Source organism: Pezoporus occidentalis, unplaced genomic scaffold (genome assembly GCF_034315485.1).
Source record: "Pezoporus occidentalis ecotype Australia unplaced genomic scaffold, CSIRO_AGI_Poc_V1 ctg7, whole genome shotgun sequence".
Taxonomy (NCBI): domain Eukaryota; kingdom Metazoa; phylum Chordata; class Aves; order Psittaciformes; family Psittacidae; genus Pezoporus; species Pezoporus occidentalis.
This window is the reverse complement of record NW_026916052.1, coordinates 4,395,127-4,419,567: the sequence shown is the minus strand read 5'-3', so window position 1 is coordinate 4,419,567 and position 24,441 is coordinate 4,395,127. Positions and strand designations below refer to the sequence as shown.

General features: G+C 37.8%; 1 protein-coding gene across 2 annotated transcripts; it reads left to right on the top strand.

The window, feature by feature from the left end:
• The first annotated feature begins 1,479 nt into the window (after positions 1–1,479).
• On the top strand, positions 1,480–23,041 carry CEP43 (centrosomal protein 43). Of its 2 annotated transcripts, none has more exons than XM_062641960.1 (12): positions 1,480–1,864; positions 7,932–7,985; positions 9,876–9,930; positions 10,557–10,645; positions 12,409–12,540; positions 13,272–13,355; positions 17,402–17,619; positions 19,944–20,005; positions 20,622–20,690; positions 21,430–21,469; positions 22,134–22,227; positions 22,678–23,041. In XM_062641960.1, exons 1-12 carry the CDS (start codon positions 1,775–1,777, stop codon positions 22,750–22,752), a joined length of 1,062 nt encoding a protein of 353 aa, XP_062497944.1. In that variant the 5' UTR covers positions 1,480–1,774; the 3' UTR covers positions 22,753–23,041. The 2 variants fall into 2 exon arrangements, with proteins under 2 accessions (XP_062497944.1, XP_062497943.1); XM_062641959.1 differs by having other exon boundaries at positions 1,481–1,864; positions 19,944–20,053.
• Positions 23,042–24,441: the final 1,400 nt, after the last annotated feature.

Sequence of the window (24,441 nt, the reverse complement as noted above, 5' to 3'; positions counted from 1 at the left end):
AAAGTATTTTCTAAGTGTACTGATTTTTTTTTCCTTTGCTTTGCAATTGCTATCAAGAATTTTGTCAAGTGGATTTTGTCTTTCCATGATTTTTTGACAAATAAACATAATATAACTGTAATACCAGCCATTATGTTTCTGCATTTGTCATAGAATCATAGAATGGTTTGGGTTGAAAGAGACTTCAAAGATCGTCTTGTTCCAATCCCCTGCCATGGTCAGGGACACCTTCTACTAGACCAGGTTGCTCAAAGCCCATTCAACCTGGCCTTGAACACTGCCAGGGATGGGGAAGCCACAACTTCACTGAGCAACCTGTTTCTGATAGGGTTTTGAAAAACTGTCTTACTTAAAGAGTGCAGTGTTGTGGGTTTACATTAAAGCAACTTTGTACTGAAATCTTTCCAGATTTCAGGACTTCAGAATGCAGTGCTCTGTCCTGTGGGCGGCTATAGAAGCGGATCAGACATCTCTCAGTATCTCTTGTGGAGTTATTAGAAGCAGGCGGCACGAACGACACCTGACTCTTCAGGGTTGAGTCTTTCGGGCATCACTGGAGGATCAGCGCCACCTACCGCGTGTTTCTGGAAATCAGCTTCCAGTAGCGTCTTATTCTGCCCAGGAGCTGTACTTGATCACTCTAAACAGTTGTAGCTTCTGAAAGTCTTTACCATACATGTGAGTTCTCCCAAGAAAAACCATAGAAAGTTCAGCTTGGGGAAAAGAAGATAAAAAAAAAAAAAAAAAAGAAAAAAAGTCTGAAGGCAACATGTAGTTCTGCTGAGAGAGTTGGGCTTGAGAAGGCTCAGGGAACACCTTATTACAGTCTTCAGTACCTAAAGGGGGTCTACAAGAAAGCTGAAGAGGGACTTTTAAACAGGATATGTAGTAATAGGGCAAGGTGGAATGGCTTTAAACTGACAGAGGGAAGACTGAGATTAGACATTAGGAAGAAGTTCTGTACTGTGAGGGTGGTGAGGCATTGGCACAGGTTGCCCAGAGAATCTGTGGCTGTCCCATCCCCGGCAGTGTTCAAGGCCAGGTTGGAAGGGACTTTGAGCAACCTGATCTAGTGGGAGGTGTCCCTGCCCATGGCAGCGGGTTGGAACAAGATGATCTTTAAGGTCTCATCCAACCCTATGAAACTCAGCATTACAACTAAGCTCTGTACCTTTTTTTTTAAGGCACAATAGCGTTAAAGCAGTGTACATCAACGACAGCACCCTACGCATCTAACATAACCAACATGCTTATTATAAAACAAGGACTCGAGAAGCCCTTTTAAATACTACTCAACGCCACTGCCCTTGCGCTCGACGAAGCGTAGAGACCTCGCCAGCAGCCTACCGCCCATCAAAGAACAAGTACAACATTCCCCTAACTGCTGAGGGGAGGCTGTTCACTTCTTAAACCCATTTCGGTGCCCTTCCCCACCAACTTATAGGAAGGGAGGGGCCAAGCGGCAGCTCCTGGGGCGACCGGCTCGGCTGTTCAGCCGTTAACGCTTTAAACTTCCCGCCTGCCACTCGCGGCACCGGTGGCCGTGTTGCTTGTCGGCCGCCGCAGTTTCCCGGCGCTGCGGACGCAGAAGCAGTCGGTGGCTATGGCTGCGCGGCGTTCTCTTCGGGACCGACGCTGAGGGTTGCGGCCAGCCCGTCGCGCCTCGTTTCTTCGGGCCCGCCGTTGGGTCGGTGCCGCGGCCGGGAGCGGAGGCGAATCTGCTGCGCCTGTGCTCCCGTTAGCGCGGTTTGGGCGGTTGTCAGGGAGAAACAAGATGGCGGCCGCGGCAACGGAGGAGGACACGGAGCTGCGGGACCTGCTGGTGCAGACTCTGGAGAGCAGCGGCGTGCTCAATAAGATCAAGGTGGGGGAAGGAGAGCATCTTGCCAGCGTACATGTCGCTCAGTGGGGAGGGGGGGAGCCCTGGGTGGTGCTGGAGGCGGTTAACGGCCCCATGGGGGTTCCTTATGGGGCTCTGAGGCTTCCACTGGTTTCGTCCCCTCCCGCTGCCGTTTGCAGCTGCTGTTGCCGGCTGGGCCCTGTCTCGGCGTCGCGGCCTGGCGGTGCCGCCTGCTTTTCCGGGCCTGGGGCTTGGCGGAGCCGCGTCTAGCGCCTGCCTCACGTGCTGGAGTTGGTACACGCGGGACGCGGAGGCGAAGGCCCGAAGCCTGGCCGCCGCATGAGGTCTGCCCGCGGCCCCAGGACTCGCACGTTCACCCGGGCGGGGACAGGAAAAGCAGCTCTAGGCCGCCGCAGGCAGTCCTGCGCCCGGCGTTGTGGTTTCGCCTCGTAGTACCGTGTGTCCGTAGGAGCTCGCTTGCTGCCAAACCTGCTGGAAGAGTTCGACCTCCGGGAGGTGTGGGACACGGTGGGTAGAGTTTCTCCCTGTTTCAGTACGAAAAGCCCCTATTGAAAATTCCAGGCAGGAGTTCTTGAGGGTTGCTGTTTAAACGTTGTTCTTGTGCGTGGGTTGCTTGAGCTGTGTCTTGGAGGCTGAATCTGGAAACTCTAGGGCGATGCTGCCTGCCTACAGGGAACAAATAATGCCATGTCAAAAAAAGTCTATGTAAAATAGCGTTATGGTAGAGCATACGTGTTTTCCAAGACTGGTGTAGCCTGAGTTTGTGAGAGAAAGTATGTGAAAATTGGTTCCATGTATTCTTGTTCAAGTTAGAAAGAAGCCTTTAGCAATAATTACTGTATATAGCAAAGAGCCGTACAGATACAGAAGCTTAAGAAGTGCTGCATTCCCTTCCAAGCTAAAGGAGAAATGAAGTTTGGTTTTCAGGTCAAGGATGGTGGTATTTATCCACAGTGTAATATTTTAAGCCTTGAAGAAGTGAGCCATCACTGCTGATATTTGAGGAACAGCTCAACAGCTGAAATGGGTAGTGGAAGTGAGAGCATCTCTGCATGTATAATTTGATTTGTACCACTGGATTTTGGGTTGGTTGTCATACCTTTCAGGAAAGAATTAAAAATGTATCATTCTTGCATTTCAAATGGATAATCCTTGTTTAAACTCTGTAGGTAGATGAAGATTCTATTGCATGTAACTATGTTTTGAGTAGGGAGACTTTTTTTCTAGCTGAATATCAAATAGGCCTTTTGGGCACCTCTTAATCTCTCACATAGTATGAACTAATACAAATATGGGGATAATACAATGCTAATTAAAAAAAAAAAAATCACAAGCCAATTGGATCATATTGACCACATGAGCTGTAGTTTTTTAATTCTTATCTTTGTGTTGTATGCAAGCTTTTGTACTGTGGTTCCTAGTTTGAGTTTTGTGTAAATATATCTATCATAGTCTTCACTATTCTGTAATGCTGAAAGTATGTAGAATCCAGTATGGTGTAAGGTATCCTTAAGGCAAGCTAGCAATTGACTTGGAAAAGTACAAACTGCATCCTATTTACCAGATTATATCTCTTACATGGCTGCACCACTTTCAGCTTCTCTGGTTCCTATGCTCCAAAATGACTGTCGTATACCTCAGTAGATACAGAGCAAGACTGGCAGAGCATTAAAGAGTTTAACCACTGGTGACCACCCTAGGCCATCTCTTCTTTAATCCTTGAAGTTACTGTTTAATAATTGGTGTGCTTATGGTTAAGGCTGTTCATTTGAGGATTTCATGGTGTTTTTTCTAAGCAGTAAACCTTAATTGGCACGTGAGTTTGACTCTTGCTTGACAGAATTTGTTCTGCTAGTACCTTGCAAAAAGTCCATTGTCTTCCAAAAGAATTAAGGTTGAACAAGTCTTCTTAAACTGTCATCTTTTAATTGAAATTACATACCATGCATTAAAAACAAACAGAATTGTAATCCTTACATCCATTAAAATAAATGAAATGCAGTTGTGATCAACAGCATTTCTCTATTGTGATAGAGCTGAATGATGTTTACATGTTATCAAAACAGTTGTTTATCTTGTACTTCAGAATGAGTACTGACCATTTTATTTCAAGATGGATAAGGTTAGAAAGCTAACCTCAAAGTTGTGCAGGTGTATAAAATATATAATCTGGTAATAATAAATTATAATAATGTATTTGAGATTTATTGAAGTGGATATATTAAAGAGGCAAATATATGGTCCATATATAACTGAATTGGTATGGAGCACTATAGGTAAAGACAGCTGGAAAGGATTAGAATTCAAAAGGAATTATTTCAGTGAATAGAATGTATCAAACTGTCAGCTAACACATTTTGTAACATAATGACTGATTTTTAGAAAGAAACTTAAGGGTGATGACTTTGTTTTCTAATACAACCTGATTTTACAATGGGTTGCAGTTTGTAAGTTTCTTCTCAATTTGAGATAAGTTTTTCTGTTTACCTTAGACACTAAGCACTGGAATAGTTAATGAAGTCATATTGTGAAAACTAGAAGATTTGTAATGTTTGACACTTGCAGTTGAGAATTTCCTGTCTTCTCTGAGCTGCAGCGTGTGTAGATATTTGTAATCTGTTTATCACTGGAATTAATCTGATGGATAAGACTGCTTCCAATGAATTTTGTAAACATGCAGAATAGAACTGTGGATACTTGTACTTTAGTGAAAATTATCATTGATGCTGTGTGATCCATGCTGTTAGAAATAGAAATGCTCTTCTGTTTTGAGGAGAATATGGTCTTTCTCTTTGCTGGGGAAGCTGTTTTCATAAGAGGAAGAATCATGATGCTACTCGCTGTGTTCCTTTGTTACCTTATTTTGCTTTGGTGGTTAGGGCTTAAGCAGGGAGGGAGGAGCACACTGCTACATGCTCAAGGATGAGAACCTTACTGACTGCAGAAGAAGAGTGACAGGGAGGGTACTAAATAACACAGGTAGCAAAGTGCTGTTCACACTTTGTCACAAACTTTGGATTGTAATATATATAAACTGGTATGGGCTTTTAGCCTGATGCACAGGTTTTGGCCTGGGGTGGTCACCAGTGGTTAAACTCCTTAAAGCTCTGCCAGTCTTGCTCTTTATCCACTGAGGTACATGACAGTCATTTTAGAGTATAGGAAGTAGAGGTGCTGAAAATTGTGCAGGACTGTCTCCATGTGCTGGTAAATTTTACATATACAAGAGATATTTGCTTGTATATGCACAGGGTTCTTTCATAGCACTGGAGCACATGGCAGTTATATGTGCCTGTGCTTTGCCTAGAATATCTGTAAACAGTTTATCTCAGCAGTGATACATTTTTTTACCCTCCAAAATTTTACACATTACCTTAATTGTTTCACTGCTCTACATGTATATTTAACCACACTGCTGCATGTGTTAGTAACAATTTGTGAATGAAAGCTTGCAGGTGAGTTTTGGACCTCCAGCTAGGCCCCTTGCAGGTCTCTGAAGTGAGTGTCTCCCTCATTAACACTTGCTGAGCTTGTCTACCACTAATTTCTTGGTGAATGCAGAAAGTTGCGTGCATGTAGCTTCAAAAACTATGCGTTCAGCTGCTTAAGAAGGGTGGCAGTATGTGCATTTGGGAAGTTGAAATTTATGTTCTGTTTTCTGCTCGTGGGTCTTTGAGGGGGGGTGGGGGTGGGGATTCCAGGGTGTCCTCTGGAAAAGCTACAGGACTCCACAGATTTGTAGAAATGATGTTGAGAGATGCATGAAATGAACAGCAAGGCTTTGTCAACTAGCACACAATGTTACGCTCAACTGTGTGTGTCCAAAGCATTTAATGAAATTAAAGCGACCCACTTTTTTCTCTAGTATTCCGTAGCATATTGAGATAAGTGTTGTGAAGCTATTGCTTTTTCATCTAAGGTACTGCTTCAGGAATAGAACATATGAGTAAAGTGTGATAGGAAAAATTTTGCTGAGATTTTTTTGGAAGGTATTGGGATATTGGGGATGTTTGCAAGTGAATTGTATAGCTATGCAAAGGAAACCAGTGGGCAAGGATAAGCCCTATCCACAGTTTGTGCTTAGTGCCCGTTAGGTCATCTTGGTTACTGATGTGTTTATATGCTCTGGGGCACAGAAATCAGTTCCCAAAGTCCCCATGTGTTTTCGTATTGGAAAACACTGTCTCAAGTTTTGTACTAGGACAGTAAGCTGTCTTGTTTAAGTGCTGGACACGTGTGTTCTAGCACAATAAAAGACAAATGCCTTAATAAAGAGAACTCAAGGGACATGCTACCTGCCAAGGTATGAAGGTGAACCTGCTATTCTGGGGAATGGCAACATCTGGGAGAAATTGACACCATGTCATTAAATAATGAGAAGTGGAAGAAAAGCACCTCAATCAGTATTTAAAAGCTGCTGGGTTGGACTTAGAGGAGTGGAGCAGGCAAATAATCACAGTTATGTGAAAAGCAGTGATAACTGTGGTATTGTTCTGCTATCTCAGTCAGACACTGGATTGGCTGATGTAATGGCAACCACTTTCAGACAGCTTTGTTCTATGGTCTTGTGATCCAGACCCTTAAGGGGGTTTACCTCTACCCACATGTCATGGCTGGTGTCTTTTATTTTGAACAGTTGTAATAGCCAGTCTGTTTCACAAATGCTTTGTTGTGATTCTTGTCCTTTTATGTAAGTATACTTGGTTTCAGTTGCATCAGTGGAAAGGAGTGATCATTGCAATCATCTGAAACTTTTCATACTGACATAAGACCAAATAATCAAGTTGTTAGCTATTGGTTGGAAAGCTACATGTAAACTGATTTGGTAAGATAACATTTAAATTAATGGGTTGTAAGAGGATTTGCTGGTGGAATACTGTACCCCAGCACATGAAAAAATTTAACAGTCTCTGTATGACCATTGTATACAATTGTGGTAAGCGTTTTACACTTATGATGAAAGAAAGTTAAAAAGATTTCCTATTACTTTGTGTTCTTTGAAAGGGTTCCAAAGATGGTTCTGCTTAAAAAGGAAGCATTTATCTTATTTTTCCCATGGAAGGACTTTTTAAAATTTATTTTGGGGAGGAAACAGCCACAGGGTAATCTGTGTTTAGTTACCTTGTATAATATATGTGAGAAAATCCAGACACTTGTCATACTGTTCTTATTCTTAGTTATGGAAATTAATCTTTCTTTAAAAGCTTGCTTTCTTTGCTCTTGAGTAACCTGTCAGAGAATAACACTGCCATTTATATTTCATCATGTCAGTGTTCTCTACTGGCTACTTCAAAATGTCAGATTAAGAGTTGACTTAAGTGGCAAACTGCTTCATCAAATATAATGTGTGTTGTCCGTTTGATATGTTCAAAGGAAGAAGTAGAGAAACTGTAGTGTTTTAAAAAAAAAAATATTCAAAAACCAGGCTGGGTTTTGGCTTAGGCTTAAACTTAAACATTCAAAATAGTACTCAGAAGGATTCTAGGATTCTGATGCTTAAGTTATTAAAAATCAGCTAGGTAAAACCTCACTATAGGAGTATTTGACTGGAATCATGCTGTCTTTTCCTTGTCGTTTTCTTTGAGAAATTCGGTTTCTTTGGGTGTGATCTGACAAGAAATTGCAGGGTATATTTTAACATTAACTTTAAAAAATATATTATCATAAGCTATTTGTTCATGTTTCCTGAACGAATTGTAAATGAAAGGTAGGTGTTTCATAGCTGCCTGAAAGAGCTGGATTTTTAACTCTCAGAAAAAACTAATAGGAGATAATGTAGCTAATTTGGATTTTTTTTTTTTGTATGAAGAAATAATTTAGGAAATCTTGCATCAAACTCTCCTTCCACTAACCCCTTGTTGTTCTCAGACTGAAAACTTCTTTCCAGCCTCAGGTCACGCTGTCTGTAATGGTAAGTGTTTTAATTGCTCTGATGTAGATTACAAGCAATGCCAAGTTGCTTGAGGAGAAACAAATAGCTGTTAAGCTACCTGCTGGCTTTTTGTATTCTATTTACATAGGAAAAACAGTGCTTGTACAAATGCAGTTTATTTTGTTTCTTATTTGGCAGGCAGAGTTGCGAGCAGCGGTTTTTTTGGCACTGGAAGAACAAGAGAAAGTAGAGGTAAGAGGGCCTTAAAAATAAATTAAAACCCCAGCACCCTGACAGTTCTTCATATAAAATTAAATACAATAGCATTAATACTTTATTTGTGAAATTAACATGAGAAAATTATTGCTGCAAAAGAGTATGATGCTTAAAGAACACGTAACAGGACTGTCAAGAGTGTTTTCTGATGTTTAGAAATAGGAATTGTTATATAGCCCTTTGAAACTGTAGCTTTAAGTTACTGTCTCTACTGTCTTTATGTTATTTCAGTCCAGTTGACCAGAATAACTAAATATTTTTTTCTATCAAATACTTTTTATAAAAGATACCTTGTTGACTGATCAAGATCTGATAAAACCAGATTATAGTCTTTTAAAATTTAAAATATTATAGTGTAGGCTTTTTTTGTTTGGTTGGTTTTTTTAACAAGTGTATTGTGAAAGCAGTTTAATGCAGTAAGTTCCCAAGTATGGTAATGTTTTTGGTATTTCTCGTAAGGATGTTGTAGGCTTACTTCAGGATAATTTGCTTATATTTAAGGAAGAATTTTGAATGAAGAGAAGGGCTATGTACAGATACCTTGACAATATAATAATATTATGGGTATGCTATACTGGCATGATTAAGTAACAATACTGCTGAGGTATGCAGACACAAGTTTTGTGACCCCTTTACTTCTAGCATTTCCATGGTTTTTGTGTCTTTCCATTCTCTAGAGCTAGAGAAGAGACGGCATTTTATGCCCATTCTCTGTTTCAGAAGAGAGGAATGAAAAACTGACCTATCATCTACTAGTTAGATGGTTGTGCTCTTGCCAGAAAATGGCACAAATGAAACAGATATCATTGTAACATTAGTAAGGAAGTGCAATAGTTATTCTATGGTATAAGATTCCCTATTCCAGAAATCTAACCCAAAATTGTTGAAGAAGACAGCGAAAGAGTGGTAATAGCAGAGCAGTGTCATCTCTTGTGGGAAACGTCAGCATGTTATAGAGTACCCAGGGAACAACCTCAGACTATCTGAGGAATAATAGAGCTGAAGAGAGATTTTCTGCAGTTGATCTAGGCTCACCCTTTCTTCAAAAGTCTTAGATGTATCCTATTTTAATTTTATGCTATAGAGACACTTGAAATATATTAATATTTATCTCTACTCTGAATACCTAAATATTAAGCATGATTTTTTTTTTTTTTGCACAGTGCTTTCTTGTATGTGTTAGCATTTATGACTATAGTAATAAATACCTACAACAGATCCTTTTTTCTTAAAGTTAAGTTCTTACCCAGGATATTTTGATATGTTAGGAATGGCATTTAGAATTTGGTTTGAAATATCACTGAACAAGTTTGGCAACTCACATTGATTTATCTCTGTTTAAAAATAAAAGTTGAAGGTAGCTTTAACAAGGGAGGAAGAACATTATCATAATATCTTTGAGATTAATTTATATATATTTGTGATCCAGTAAATAACATGGTCCACACTTCGTCAAGATGATTTGTAAATTCTTTTTTTAAAAACAAGGTGGGACTGAATTTCCCTAAACTTGGCACTATATTAGAGGAGCAGTCTGGGGAGTTAATTGCTTAACTTACCTTTTTAATCATTAAGTAAATAGAAGTCAGTACACTATTAATAATTTTGGTGAAATTATTCTACCTCTGTGTCTTTTATGATAGAAATAGAGACAATTCTTATTTGCCTAAATGAAGATACAGCTCTGCAGCTTTTACTTGTAGGTAGTAGAATTAAAACAAAGGTGGATTTTGAAGATGTGACTTGCGTATGCCAGGTATCATTGTGGAACAGTGTACACCAAAATGCTAACTTGCTCTGGTTTTCAGTTTCTTGCTAGCACAAGGATGATGTTAATTTCTGTTTGTTTTCTTTTCTTTTTGACAGAACAAAGCACCTCTGGTAAATGAAAGCTTGAAAACTTTTTTAGGTACAAAAGATGGTAAGTTCTTTATACTTCTCAAAGGATTCTAAGTATTAAGCAAAGGATTAAATCTTTGAGTGTTTCATTAACAGTACAGTTTTCATGACATAAAGAATGCTTATGTTCCTGTCAAATGTCATGATTACTATTCATTCCGAATAGAATTCAATCTATAATTTCTGGAGTTAATATTGCTGAACTTGTCACTTGAGGTGACTAATGCACTTTAATACTTCATGATGAGTTATGATTATGCTTACTTGGGGCTGTTCTGGACCTATGGAAACAGTAACCAGTGAAAACCACTACAGAGGTACAGTAGTAAATGCACACATAGCAGAAATGTTAAAATAATGTCTTTGAATCAGATGATTAGTTTAAAAAAATAATCTTGCACCTGACTTTTCTAAGCAGTCATTATTTATGCTCCTGCAGTATTGCTGAAATAAATAACTGATGGCTGAGTTACAGATTATGGAGTTGGTATGCAAATTAGCTGTGTGGTGGTAGTTTGCTGAACGTCTAAATGATACTTGTAGGAGTGTTGAATCAGTATACTTCAACACTGAAGCCATGTTAATGTTAAATCTTTGAAGCAAGAATTGTTTCTGTCTGGTGTGTCTTTACTCTTATTTCTTTTTTAGGTCGTTTGGTAGCAGGTCTTGTTGCGGAATTTCTACATTTCTTCAATCTTGATTTTACATTGGCTGTTTTCCAGCCTGAATCAAGCACAGTAAGATATACTGGTTTTATTTGTATGCTATGCTGATTGTTTGGGGTGTGTGGCAATGAATACAGAAGCTATAGTAGATTTGTTAAAGCCACTTGCTTGTGTTTATTCTAAATATTTTTTCATATTTAATCTGTAAAAGGTACTTATTGCCAAAGGCATGCATTCCCGGAATGTGTGTTAATATGAGGGAGTATTCCCTTTATCAAAAATCAGTGCTTGATATGTTAATTTTTAATTAATGAATTACTGCTATATGATTTCACAAAAAGTATTATAGACAACACAATACTTTTGCAACAGTTTTTTGCCAATAGTTTTGCTATGTTGTGATACTAAGTATTGTTAGATGAAAATTAGGTAAGAAATCTACTCTCAGATGTTTCAGTGAAACAAAGGGCTTTGTGCAGATGTATGTGACAGTGATTGAATAGTTCAGTTGGAAGGGGTAGTGTGGCCCAATTGATTGCTTTTAGGCTTTTGAGCTAGAGGTTTTATATCATATTTGTCCCTCTGTCTCTTATTTGTAAATGTTTTAATAATAAATTTGGGTTTGAAACTTTTTCATTTAACTGAAAAATTTTTCTTTACACCTCGTACTAATTTTTATTCTTAATGTCAGCTTAAATTGATCAGAGGTTAATTTATTAAAAACCCAAGTCCTTTGCCTTCCAATCCATTGCCTTCTCTTTCTCAGCAGTTCATGCTTCTTTTTAGGGGCTTAATCGAAGAAAATCCCATGCACGCTTGTTCATTGTCAGACATACTTAGCTGCATTTATTGCACAAGGACACAACATCTACAAAGATTCATGTTCATGCTAGCAAACAGAAACAGTCATGCTTCTGTCACTCTTAGGAGCAGTGCTCCATGTGCACTGTAAAGGTAACTCATGCTCATTGAAACACCCCCTTCCTTTTTCCAGTAAAAACATCTTTTTCACCTGATGCAGTACATATATGAAACTTAGCCAAAGTTAAGCAAGGTGTACAAGAATGCTGTGCATATTGCTGAAAGATTTTCCTTTGTCCTCTGCCGCATCTTATTTCTGAGAAGTCTGTTGTGTTGTCTCTCTGTCCTCAATTTTGACTCATGATGGCTTGCTTCAGTATTTGCTTGACCAGGATTTTGACAGAAAGCATCACTAAGTAATCATTAAGAGTTCAAGAGGAACTGGTGCCCCTTGCAGTATTGCCATTCTGAGGTCACGCCAACCACCCTGGATGTGCTGCAGCATTAACATGAATTTCAGTTTTAAGAAGTGTTTTGTGGTTGTTTTTTCTATCTTTTTTTCTTTGGCTGGTAATGAATTACTTTCATTGCTGCTTCTGCCCAAACCCATGTTTTTTTAAAATGAAACAGAGACTGAAAGTAAGGGTTGACCTATGCTGGTGCACTTCTGTATGCACAGGAATGGAGGCTCTCCGTCATCTATGAATTTACTGGAACAAATGGCTAGGTGTCCAAAGATCCACTTTTAAATGCAGTAGGCTAAACTTGACCGTGTAAATCCTGAAGCGTGATAACGATGAAAACTTCCATGTTTAAAACAACTTTAGATGGTCTGTGATAAGTTCAGGTATAGATCAGAAATAAACGATGCAAAAGGCTATCATTAATATACATGCAACAGGAGGTCTTATTCACTGTTCAGTCAAAATATTGCTGTGTTAAATAAGATCGAAAAGCTTTAGGAGCTATATTACAATATACGTGTAGTGTTTTCTGACAGTTATTTCAGTGCTGTGATTTTTGTTTTCCCCCAGCTAAATGGCCTTGATGGTCGTGAAAACTTAGCTCGAGATTTGGGAATTACAGAAGAAGGAGGTACTGTAGGTGGTCCCCTGTTATTGGAGGTTGTTCGAAAATGTCAGAAGAATATTTCAGGCAATGGAGAAGTAAGTAGTGTTAACATGTAATTTCTTTCTTCATAATTCTTTATTTTCATTTCAGTGATGAAAAGTAAAAAATACTTAACTGTTGCTGTAGTATGTGTTTCCAGTCTTTATTAAATTATGCCTTCAACATAACTTACAGGAAAAAATGCTGAAAAATGTGATTGACTATTCTGTTATTTTTAATGCCACCCTCATACTCTTGACTAATATTCTGCTACAACATAGTAACACAGAGTGAACCCAGATAAATGACACTAAACTATTGCTTGTTTTCATATTTTTAGTGTGATTTGATAACACTTTAAGCTGTATGTATTTTCTTTGGCATACTTCTAATTTTAATATGACCTGAAAGCCCTAGAATTGGTTCTGTTAAAAATCTTTAAAGCTGTTCTGAAAACTAAATATATGAAACTATTAAACTACCTGAAAGCAATGACAGTAATATTTTAATGGAATATATAATTAAGTTGTAAATTAAATGAAATCCAACCAGTTGCATTTGATTAGTCTCTGTCATGATTGTGGCTTGAAAGAAAATTCTCTGCACCCAAGATTCAGTACCCCAATGAAAGCTTAAATTTAGTAGTTGTCACAGACTTCCTAACACAGCATCATGGTGTCACAGTTTGTGTGCTGTGTGAGTGAGGATGGTAGCATTGTTTCTTGTTAGGTAGTATTATGGCAAAATTCAGTATGTTTTTAAGAAGTGTTTATCTGAAACTTCTTAGGTGGCTCCAGTTCTAAGTGATAGCCTGTGCCCCACATCAAAATCATCTGATGGAAGGTCGAGTACACACCCAGTACCAAGTAAGGTAAGATTTTTAATGTATAATGAAAAAGCTACATAATATACATGAGAAGTAGAAGAGAAAACTCCTATGAAACTGCAGATACAGTGGCATTCACTTAAATGATCTTCAAAGTCCTGTGACTTTCTGATTGGTTAGGTGACAGTATATACGCTTTATATATATACAGAGTATGTATCTGTGAGGCACAGGTTGGAGGTAACTTGTCTGTTTATCAGGCAGCTGGCTGATTGCTGCTTGGGAGTGATAAGGTATTGGGATACAGCTGTCTTTGTGTTGGGTCCTGTGGCTTTGTTTTCCTCTGTTGATTCGTGTTAGCACAAGATCTGTTGTTAACTAACATCTTCCAGATCTCTAATGCACCATTACATTTGACTGGAACTGACCAGCAGGTTGAGAATTACGGGAAAGTGTAGGCCACACTTAAGCATCTCTTCCACAGAAACCAGCTGCCCCCCACACTGAGTTAAAAAAAAGAAGGGGGGGGGGGAGGGCAACAAAACATCAACAACAAAACCCCTCCACAAACAACAACAATCCCCTGAAAAACAACTAAGCACACCAAACCTGATTTAAGTAGTAAATTTTGTTCAAGTTAATGGTGTGATCTGATCACATAAAAAGTTGTAATAGCTTTTTTCCAGAATTACTGGAAGGAACTTGGAAGCTTTCCAAGTCACTACTGAAAACTGAGAAATATAACATTGCATGGATTTTGTTGTTAGTTTATTAATATGTGAAAGGGAGTGATAAGGACAAGAGAAAATGAAACTGCAGCTCAGTCTGGATCTGCTTCATTTTATTCCAGTTCTTTAGTTTTTTGCCATGCAAAACTATACAATTTGAAAAGCAAGGTTCATTTCAAGGTAAAGTTACTTAATTGCTGTGCTTGTTGATAGTATCTTAAAAACTAATAGGTCAGTCTGTGTAACTGACCTTTGAATGGAAATCTTAATAATTTCAGACCTGCTTCAGAAGATACTTCTTGCTTGGCACCACTAAAAAGATCTGAATGCTGCTAATAATAATGTTGCTTTATACATGAGCCCTGCTTTTGTCTTAGGGTGTTTCTGGATTAGCTGAGAACTACTAAAAATGAGTTGGAAGTAGTAAATATTCCACCATCCCTTATATATACCACCTTTCATGTTCATACTTGTTTTGACATAAGTAGGTCAGAATGAGAAGAGCTAAGTGTTTGTTACATGGCTTTTCCTCAGGAAAAGAATATTTGTTTAGAGGAGGAAAAACGTTTTTCCAGTAGCCTGGAAAGCTGAGGCTCTTGTGCCTGACCAGTCTGTCAATGTCATGTTATAGGAGCCCTTCACCAAATATTCCTACTGGTTCGGAGGGCAATTTGACTGACTTGTTCAGGGAAACACACCAGCAGCATAAGGGGAACCCCTGAGTGAGTTTCCACACTTTATCCACTGCTGTTACTCACTGCTGGTGACTGCTAGAGCTCACGAGTGTTAACACTAACAGTTTATGGAATAGCACTCTTTATTAATATAAAATTGTAACAATTAAGGTTCAGACATTGGTGGTGGTAAGGACTGTCTGCAAAAACAAGCTTGAAACTATATACAATCAGACTATAATCACTAATAATAGCTAGTATGAGTTAGTTACTGAGCATGCATAATGAAATTCTTATCCAGTAAGTGTCCCTAACGGGGAGAAGAGGTTCAGCCCATCAACTGATCCCAGTAGTTATGTTGGAGTCTTCCCCACTTTCCTTTCCTAATTTCACATATTTATACAGTTTGTTTCAGGTTAATAACTCCCCATAATCTTCCCACCAATGTACAGAGTGGTCAGTTAATATCTATGAGGTTACATCCTTTACATTGAAAGGACATCCTAGTCATGTTTTACTGATATGTGAAGCTGTATGTTGACGATGTCCATGTGCTGTATGTACCAGGCTTCAAGGATAGTCTTTCCTGATAAGAGATTTGTTAGCTCTGTTTCTTAATTTGCCTACACAAGGGCAAGCCTTCTTCTGCTGTTGGTTCTTTGTCAGTGTTGTTCACCATGATGTTGTAGAAGGCCCTTGTACCTGTTCATGTTTTTCCACAGTAACACAGGTTTCAAGTTTTTAACTCTATGCCTATGGAGCTTCAGTGACTCTGGTCATATATACTATGTTACTGATGAGTGTAAAAGCCTCTCACTTTGCTTTTAAAAGTACAAATATAGTTTCCTTGTTTGGCAGCCACTGTGTGGTTTATCAGTACATGGTGCCTTCAGGTTCCCGCTCCTGCAAGGAGTATAACAGAGCCTGGCTCTGGGGCCTTCACTCAGCTCCACCTTCCATTCAGTTTCTCTTGGCATATGCCAAGGTTGCAGGGTTGCCTAGGGAGCTATCACTGGGTAGATTCCATGCATGCCAACTGTATCCCATCCTCCAAGTAGCAGCTGCGTTTTACCCTAAGGTTTCCTTAGTGTTACAACTTTGGAGGACTGTGGGGAGGTGGTCTCTAATTTCCCACACTTTCTCACACTGATGTGATGAGGTTGTAGGTAGAATATAATTTCCAACAAGTTGGAATTTATGATCCAGATTTTTATATTCTTTATACACGTCCTCTGTGGCAAGCAAATCATAATTCCGTTGCAGTAGGATATAGATGAACAGGTTCTGGAAATGCTTTTCATACTATATTGCTGAATCCTTCATGAAAATAGGTTTATCTCAGAAACAGGAGAAAATTGTTTTCTCTATGGATGTGTCCTCATAGAAAGAGCAACAGCTGTTGGTTGAACTACACACTCCTCTAAATAGTGGATATCTTAATAGGACTAAAGTTCTTGGATACATTTTTTCCCATCTCTCTCTCCTTGGCAAAGGCAGGGTGGGAAAATATTCTGCCTGTGCAACATACTTGTAGTAGAAATAATGCAGAAGGAGGAGATTTTAGCCAGTCTCAGCTGCAGCAAGATGGAAGTTAACCTGTGCAGTTTAGACTTCCTGATTGAAACAAGGTTTTCTGGTGGTTTTTCAGCAAATCTGTGAGCTGAACTGGCTCTGACTGTGACTTGGCAACAAATGCGTGTACTGTAGAAGGGAGTGTGCTAGGAGAGACCAAGACCACAGCTCTTGGCAGCAGCAAAGAATTACGTTTAAGTGCAAGTGTGAAACCACATTCTGACTTATCTTATTAACACCATTAGTCTGAAACCCAAGGTAAGCATGTTGCTCTTTGAACCTTAAGCCATGGTTAACCTATCACTTCAATTTGAAAGCAGTTATTTAACTTTAGCAGAAATTTACAATATATGAATTCAAAGCAAATGCCAATTGCAGGTAAATTTAAATATTGTTCTTCGGGCCACAAAGATGCAACTTGAGCTGTATTACTTGATCTTAAGAGTTAGCATACGGAACAGTTCTCACATGCTTCAATATATGTAGGATGGAGCCGTAGGCATGATACAAAGACTGAATGTTATGTACTTTCAAAGTATCCAGCTTGTGTCATTTTTGGTTTTGGTATTTGGAGGGAGAAAGTGTTATTAACTGCAGTTGTCTTATGCTTGCTGCTTTAAAACTAATATAATATTGCATTTAATACGGAAGTTGGAGGAATTTGCATGGGTTTATATAGGTTTTGGTTTTTTTTAAGGTAGTGGCTGTAACTAACAACAGCTGTTTATAGATGAATTTCAAAATAGCACTAATGAAGTATCATGTAACTTTCAGGCTGTAGAACAAACTCCCCTATATTCAAATCAGTCTGTAGATTTCTTTTTTTTATTTGATGACCAACTTTTTTCAAAATTAGCTGCTTTTGTATTAGAGGTGATCTGGGTAGCAAAGCCATTTCAGCGGATGGAACAGAAATTTTTAATGGCAGCAACAATAAAGAATACTTCCTTTCTGAAGCGGTAAAACTTTTTTCTCTTGTGTGATTCCTGATGATACTAATAAATTCCTGAGCACTAATAAATTTGAGCTAACATTTTAAAAAGTGATTTACAGTGTATGTTTATATTAACACAGTATTATAAGACATAAATACTTCTTTCATTCTTTATCTTTCAAGGCTGCTGAAACCACTCAAAATGATACAAGCGATTCATCAGGGGAAGGAAGCAAAAGAAGCATTCATTTTCTGCCTAATGAAACAAATCCAGATCCTCAACTAGAAAACAAAGACTTGAATACCAAAGAAAAAAGTGATCCAGGTGTGGATGACGATGATGTAGAGGGAGATTCTTTTTTTGATGATCCTATACCCAAACCAGAAAGAACTTATGGCTGGTAGGTTACATGCAAGTTTTACTTCATACAGGCTTATTTTTGTCCTCGGTATTCTTGCAGACCTTTGAGACTTATCTGGTGTTTGATTATTCACACTTGTGAATGTGAGTGTTTAGATGTGTTCTGTAACATTTTGTTTCTGAGATGTGCATTTCTATGATTCTGTTCTTTGAAATGCAGTGTAATCTCGGATCTCTTGGATGTACAGAAGCAGGAAAAACCTGTATCACTTTAAGGTACATTATGTAAACTGTATAATGTCCCCAGCCTATTTTTTTGGTGCAATGAACATCTGAGACATCAGTGCTTCTTCTTGCAGCAGAGCTTCAGTGGTGATCAGTACTAAAGGGGTAGTGCTTTAGATACCTCTATTGAGAAATGCTGCAAGGTCATTTAATGGTGTTCTTTTGCTGTCTCAGTAATTGGAGAATTGCTCTAGTTTAGCAGAAGTTACCAGAAGAGGTTGCAGAAGCATTTTCAAGTCTGACAGTAGCTCCCCTCGTGTTGGCTTTTTTCCCCCAACTGTTGGCAGAACAGCATAAACTTTTTGTATTATCACTGCAGTAAATGCTTACTCTTGGAATTGCATCATTCTGGTACAGCACAAAGCATTCATGCCATGTAAACTTGGTCTCTTTCTATGAAACTCTATTAGAGAGATTATTAATGATACAGCTTTCATTGGATGTAAATATTTGGAACAGATTTATTTTTTTTTCCTCGAAGAGCAGTGTTTTTTTTCTGTGGAAAACATTGTGTGTTACAAATAACTCTACTATGGTATTTCTTTTCCCTTTTTCTTTGTGGAAGTATCAAGATTAAAACTGCATCTGAATGCGTTTACTCTTCCTTTTCATGAGCAAATTTTTAACTAGCCTTTAACCAAATTCTAACGCTCCTAGCGGGAGATGGTATTGCCGAAAAACAGGTTTAAATTGTATGTTGGGAAAACTAGAAAAGGCTGGAAAAAGTTCTGAATAATAATGATGTTTACTAATTTCTTATTGTTTGAGCATTTTCTCATGAGAGGGTAGGAAATTCACTTTCAAATTAGGTAAACAGTCTTGCTTTAAAACGACCATCCAAGAAAAAGATTCTTAATTATTCAGTAAAATAAGCTTTTTTGTTGTGGTTTTTTTTTTTTTTGTGGGTTTTGTTTTCTTTTTTTCTGGAACAGAAACGTCCTACAGAAAAACTGATTTCCAAATTAAACCTGTAGTAGAGTCACAGTCAAGTGACTTGAACGTCATCACATTTTTGGAATGTAGTTGTTATAGTAAGGTTTGCTGAATATTTTAATGAGGTAGCAACTAGTTGTGGCTGAGCTGTCTCTGCTGGGTCTTTTGCTTCTGCCCTTTTGATAGCTCCTCTAGAGGAGAAAAAAAGAACATACTCTTCAGGTGTTATTTTGTAGTATGTTGTGCTGGTGTGCCCAAGTCCCAAGGGATGAGTAAATGGGAGAGGCACCAGCATTGTTTAGTGTGCAAATAGGTAAATTCCTTATGGGATCTTTGCCCATTCCCGTAAGAAAGGTGCATTAGAGAGGAAGGGAGCAAGCAGTTACTAACAGCAGAACAAGAGATGATCCAAGCTTTCATTGCCCTTAGGCCTCTGACCCATTATTCAAAATTTGGAGGTGTTTACATATGTGATGATATACATGATATTTTGGTGATATAAAATTTTACCCATTACTAGTAGGATTGGGATCACAGTAACAAACAGTTCTGGTGATACTAAATGTGGAAGTCTTGATCTCTTTTAAATAATGTTTCTTCATCCTTCACTTGCAATTAAAGGACTCGAGTTCAACACTCTAAAATATGTGAATGAAATATGTAGTAGCCGAGTGAGCTTTAACATGTGATGATGGGATCTATCTTGCTGCAACTGAGAGATTTTCATTCTGTGAACTGACTGCTCTTAGGGTTAATAGTTTTGTTGGACTTTAGTTCTAAACCAAACTAACTTTAATATTAATTTATATCTGAATCTTTTGATTCTTTTGACTGCATTTACATATGGGGATAATGAAGGGCCCCTTGATAAAAGTAGTGATTCTGATGAAGGTGCAGGATCTCTGTCTGTGAAAGAAGGCAGACAGAAGTCTTTGCGTAGGTGATAGGTGAACATCTTGCTTGATACTTGTGCCAGTGAACTGCTTATTGTTTCTAGGTTTGTAGAATAAATAGTTCTTTCCCCTTGCTCTTTTTGCTGTAAATGTTCTTGTCCTAGTTTTATGGCAGTTTAGTAAATATAGAAGGGAAGGTAATTTTGTGCATCTTGCAGCTCTGTGGAGTACTTATTTATTTGGTTTGTTCTAGGAAAACTGAAGCTAATAAAGCAGGAGGTCTAGCATCCCTTTCTGATGCACCGCCTTTAAAAAGTGGGTTAAGCTCCCTGACTGGTGCACCTTTGCTAAAGGAGTCTGATAGTAAGTTTTCACTTGTTTTGTGTTTTGTTGACTATAAGAGAGATCCTCCACAATGTAATGAATGCAAAGTGGATTGCGTATGTGGCCCCCTTCTAGTTATAACATGTTTTTTTCACAGAGTGATCACATACTCATTTTGATGTATTATTGGGATGATTATGTTTTGAAGCATGAAATTCTCATCTACATGTGTGGTTTTTGTGTATAAAAAGCAATTTTCAGGATTATAAAATTCTATTGCTCAGTTTTTTAACTGAAATTAACTTACTCCTTACTATTGTTATCATACATTATTTGTATAAGTTCTTTAAGAATATTTGCCTTTATGTTGTAAAACCTGGTCCTGAATACTGGGCGATTGTCCCTGTTTACTACTGACATTTTTAAATGTTAGTGGAGTTCAGACCTGAAAAGTGGATATGACTATACAATACTATAAAATTATATAGGGTTAGTATAAAAGAGTACTACTGAAATGGCTGATGTGTATTATGGGTATTGCTTAAGTGTGATCTTATTAAAAAGTCAACGTCAAATTTCTGATAGAAATGTTTTTGTTTTGTCACAGATTTGCATAGAAACACTGTTTTGAAAGACCTGAGGCTGGTGAATGCAAAACTGGGATCACTTGAATTAGGTACGTAACTGCTTTGAGGAAGCTCTGATGTTTTTACCTGTAAGCTCTGTCCTGGCTTCTTAGAGGAGTCTGAGAAACTGAAATAAATAGTGAAAGAAGTAAAAGCTTTTAATGAAGATTTTAGTTCAGTATATTTAACACCACTGTAAAACTTTCTGGAGTTAAGAGCAAGATCTGATCCAAAGGAATACAGAAAAGTGAGAACTGCTGTCTTGTATGTGGATTAGTATTTTACACATGCAGCAAAAACTTGATTCATTCTATGCATGTTTGCTAATATCAAGTGCTAAATTCTGTTGTCTAGGTTTCTAAGAAAAGAGGAGATTTATATTTGTGGAAAAAAAAATTAGCCAGACAAGTCTTAACTATTTTTCAGTGGCATATTTCCTTGCCCTTCACACCTTTTGAAAGCTGCCTTGTAAGCTCTAGGAGCAATATGAAGAAGATGTGATGTAAGAACTATCGGCTCTATCATAAAATAGAGCTGCCACATATTTAGATTTCATCTTCAGTGATGTAGACAACATCCTGAAAATGTATGTTCAATTTCAAAGCAGTTTGTGTAAATGAGGTTGAGATTTATTAATTCCAAACAAAGTCGTCTTCTTTTCCTAATCTGCACAAGTAATGTAGTCTACTCACACTTTTGCTGGCTGTTAAAGCATGCATTTTGGTGCAGGAATATATTCTTTTGCATTTCTTAAATGGTTTGATTGACACCTTTTTAAAAATTACTTAGGAAATGGAGATGATGACGAGTATGCTGATGACTTCAACAGGTAAGAGAAGGATGATACTGCAGTACCATAATAGTTCATGCATTATAAGAATATCCACTAACATATTTTAATTATTCCATAATATTTAGCTACTCACTATTGCTGGAATCTGTCAGTATCTCTGAACTGCTTTAAACTTGGTTGTTATTTTAATATATGTAGTTACAAATTAAAAAAACTCAAACAAACAACCCCCATAACCAACAGGTCCTTTTTGTGCAGGGAGTAGTAAGTTCCTTAAAAACCTGGTGCTAACTTTAAGACATTAAGTTGTTGCTTTTTTTGAAGGTGTTTGGTTGTTGTTTTTTTTTCTGAACCATGCACTTAATGTTTTAAAACTTTAATTAATGCTATTAGATAGTAAGTACAGTGTATGCTGAAATACTCAATTAAAAATAAAGCGTCGTGAGTAGTCAGTAATGAATATTTAACAGCTTCATGATGTGAAGGTATTGTTGTAAGCCATAGGGGTATTTATCAGTATCTTACATGGCTGCAGCTAGATATAAAGCCTTTAGTTAAGGGGTTTTAAATAACTTCATATTTAACTTGCTAGGAAATGAAATCCCAATCAAATGTGAGGTATGAAGTGAAAGTGAATGTAATACCTGGATGTTTGAAAAGAAAGTCTTACATCTACATTTATGATTTTCTTTCTCTTTAGTACTAGTCATCGCTCAGAAAAAAGTGATATCAGTATTGGTGAAGAAATAGATGAAATTTCTGTGGGAACAGAAGAGTCAATTGCCAGTGATAAAGTATGATTCTTTTAGAATTATTATTCTCGACATTCTTCTTGTCTTGACTTTTTTTCTTTTAACCTTCCATGAACAAATGTGCCATTATCATAGGCTCCTTGTATACATGTTTAGACTGTATTACTTGTTCTGTGTTTTTACACCTAGTATTCCTGCAGAGTTAGATACAATGCAGACTAAAAAAACAAACCAAAGATCTCACAGCAGTTGTTCAGTAGCACAATTCACTGTCTGTTTCTAGGCATCTGAAATATATTTGAGACTGATTTAATGTTCCCCATAGGAATGTCTTACCTATATCTCAAGAGCACCTCCTAAAGGAGTATGAAATCTCACTGAAAAGGCTTGAGACCAAAAGGATGGGATGATACATGGACTACAAGAAGTAATGCTTACTGTTTCCATGATTTCTGATTTAATTTTTTTTTTTTACTTCCATTTATTTCCTAGCTTGAAGGCATCACGCAAGACCTTACTATTTCTCAGTTGAGTGACGTGGCAGATTATCTAGAAGATGTGGCATAGAATTGGACAGCAAAAATGTTTCATTGTGCTGGAATAGAAGACTGCTGTGGACTGTTAATTTCAGACAATCACTTCTTGCTGGAACGTCCACTCTATTTGTGCCTTGTATTTCAAAGAGACTGTACATGGAGAAGGCTTTTAAATATTCTTAACATGGACTAAATGGATATTGTGTTCCCATCTGAGTCTGATACTTTCTTCATTTGGTTCAGCCAGACCTTTTACAGCAGGAGGTGGATTTTCCACACAGAATGTCCATTGCTGGCAGTGGGCATAATAAAAAACAACTGACAAGAGAACAGTGACAGAGAAGCATGTGGCTTTATAACAGACTTGCACTGTTATTGTAACAGTCTGAATTATTTTTTTTAAAGGTAACCAAAGCAAGAACCTTCAGAGGCAGTGGTTCAACTCGCACTTCTTTTAACCCAATTTTCCCGAGTCAGTATGTAATACATATTTATGGTAACTAGCCACAACACCCAGTTGCTCGAGACTTACTTGAAACTGCTGGTTTTCAGACTCTTCTGAAAGATGGACTTTTTTAGGCGCATCAAATTGAGAGTACTTAAACTCTTAAGTCCAAATTTAGGTAAATTTAAGAGCTAAGTTTAGCACTAGTGTTAACTGACTATTCTTGTTTAAATGTTTTTCAGACCATTGGTGTTGAAGACCTAAGCTGTTTTTATACATGATAATTTCATTGATGTTACCTGTTGTTAAATCACAAGAAGTAATTTTGTAAAGATCCGCAAATCATTAACTAAATCTTAGTGGTTTAAGTTTTTAGCAATGTAATGGTTTTTGGAGCTTTTATTGCTGAGGGCTCTTCATGTGCTGTAAGCTTACTTTCATTCTTGAAAATCCTTATTGTGTAAAAATGAGCGCCAGAAAGTGAAACCACTAACCTTGTTTTTTGGATTGACTGCTGTACAGAATTGCATCCAAATATTGAAAAATACCTTGCAGAAGACATTACAGACACTAAGTTCTAGCTAGGAGCAAATTCTTGTACTTGCATTATACTTTTGCAAAACAGGGTCAGTAGTGGAAACATTGATGGTTTTTTAACAATACTGTTGTACATGGCGCTGCTATAACATAAAGGTCATTGACGTTTGTAATACTGAAACAAGACTTCAAAATGTGTGCTTTCTGAACATTGTGAACACATTTAGAAAATATACATGTAAGTGAATAAAAATAATTTTGGGGGGGTTTTTAGGCTTTGTAATATTCTCTTTTTTTTTTTTTTTCTTTTGCAGGAACAGTGTTGGCTGCTTATCAGTGGTCGCCACAGTGGAAGTAGCATGCTAAACTAAAGCCATTGGTTAAGATATAGAGCTGCTACTAGCATTGGATGCTGACTTAAATCTTTGTTTGCACTGGGCCAGCAGGCATGGAACAGTGCTGGGAAGTTAGGCTTGTACAGTACATATATGATCTGAGAGGAGAGAGGAAAGGCGTGCCTTTTATTTATGTGCACCCCAAAACAGCCAGCAAAAAGCATCAGAATATTTAGTCATGGTGTTAACTTCTAACTTTGTGCCATATTGTAGCAGCTGAACACAGATTTGATTTTATTTTTTTTCCACCCCAAAAAATCAGTGTGCCATAGACTTCAAATAGCAACAATGTTGTAACATGCATCCTGTGGGGGGAAAAAAAATCCCTTTAAGTATGGGGGAA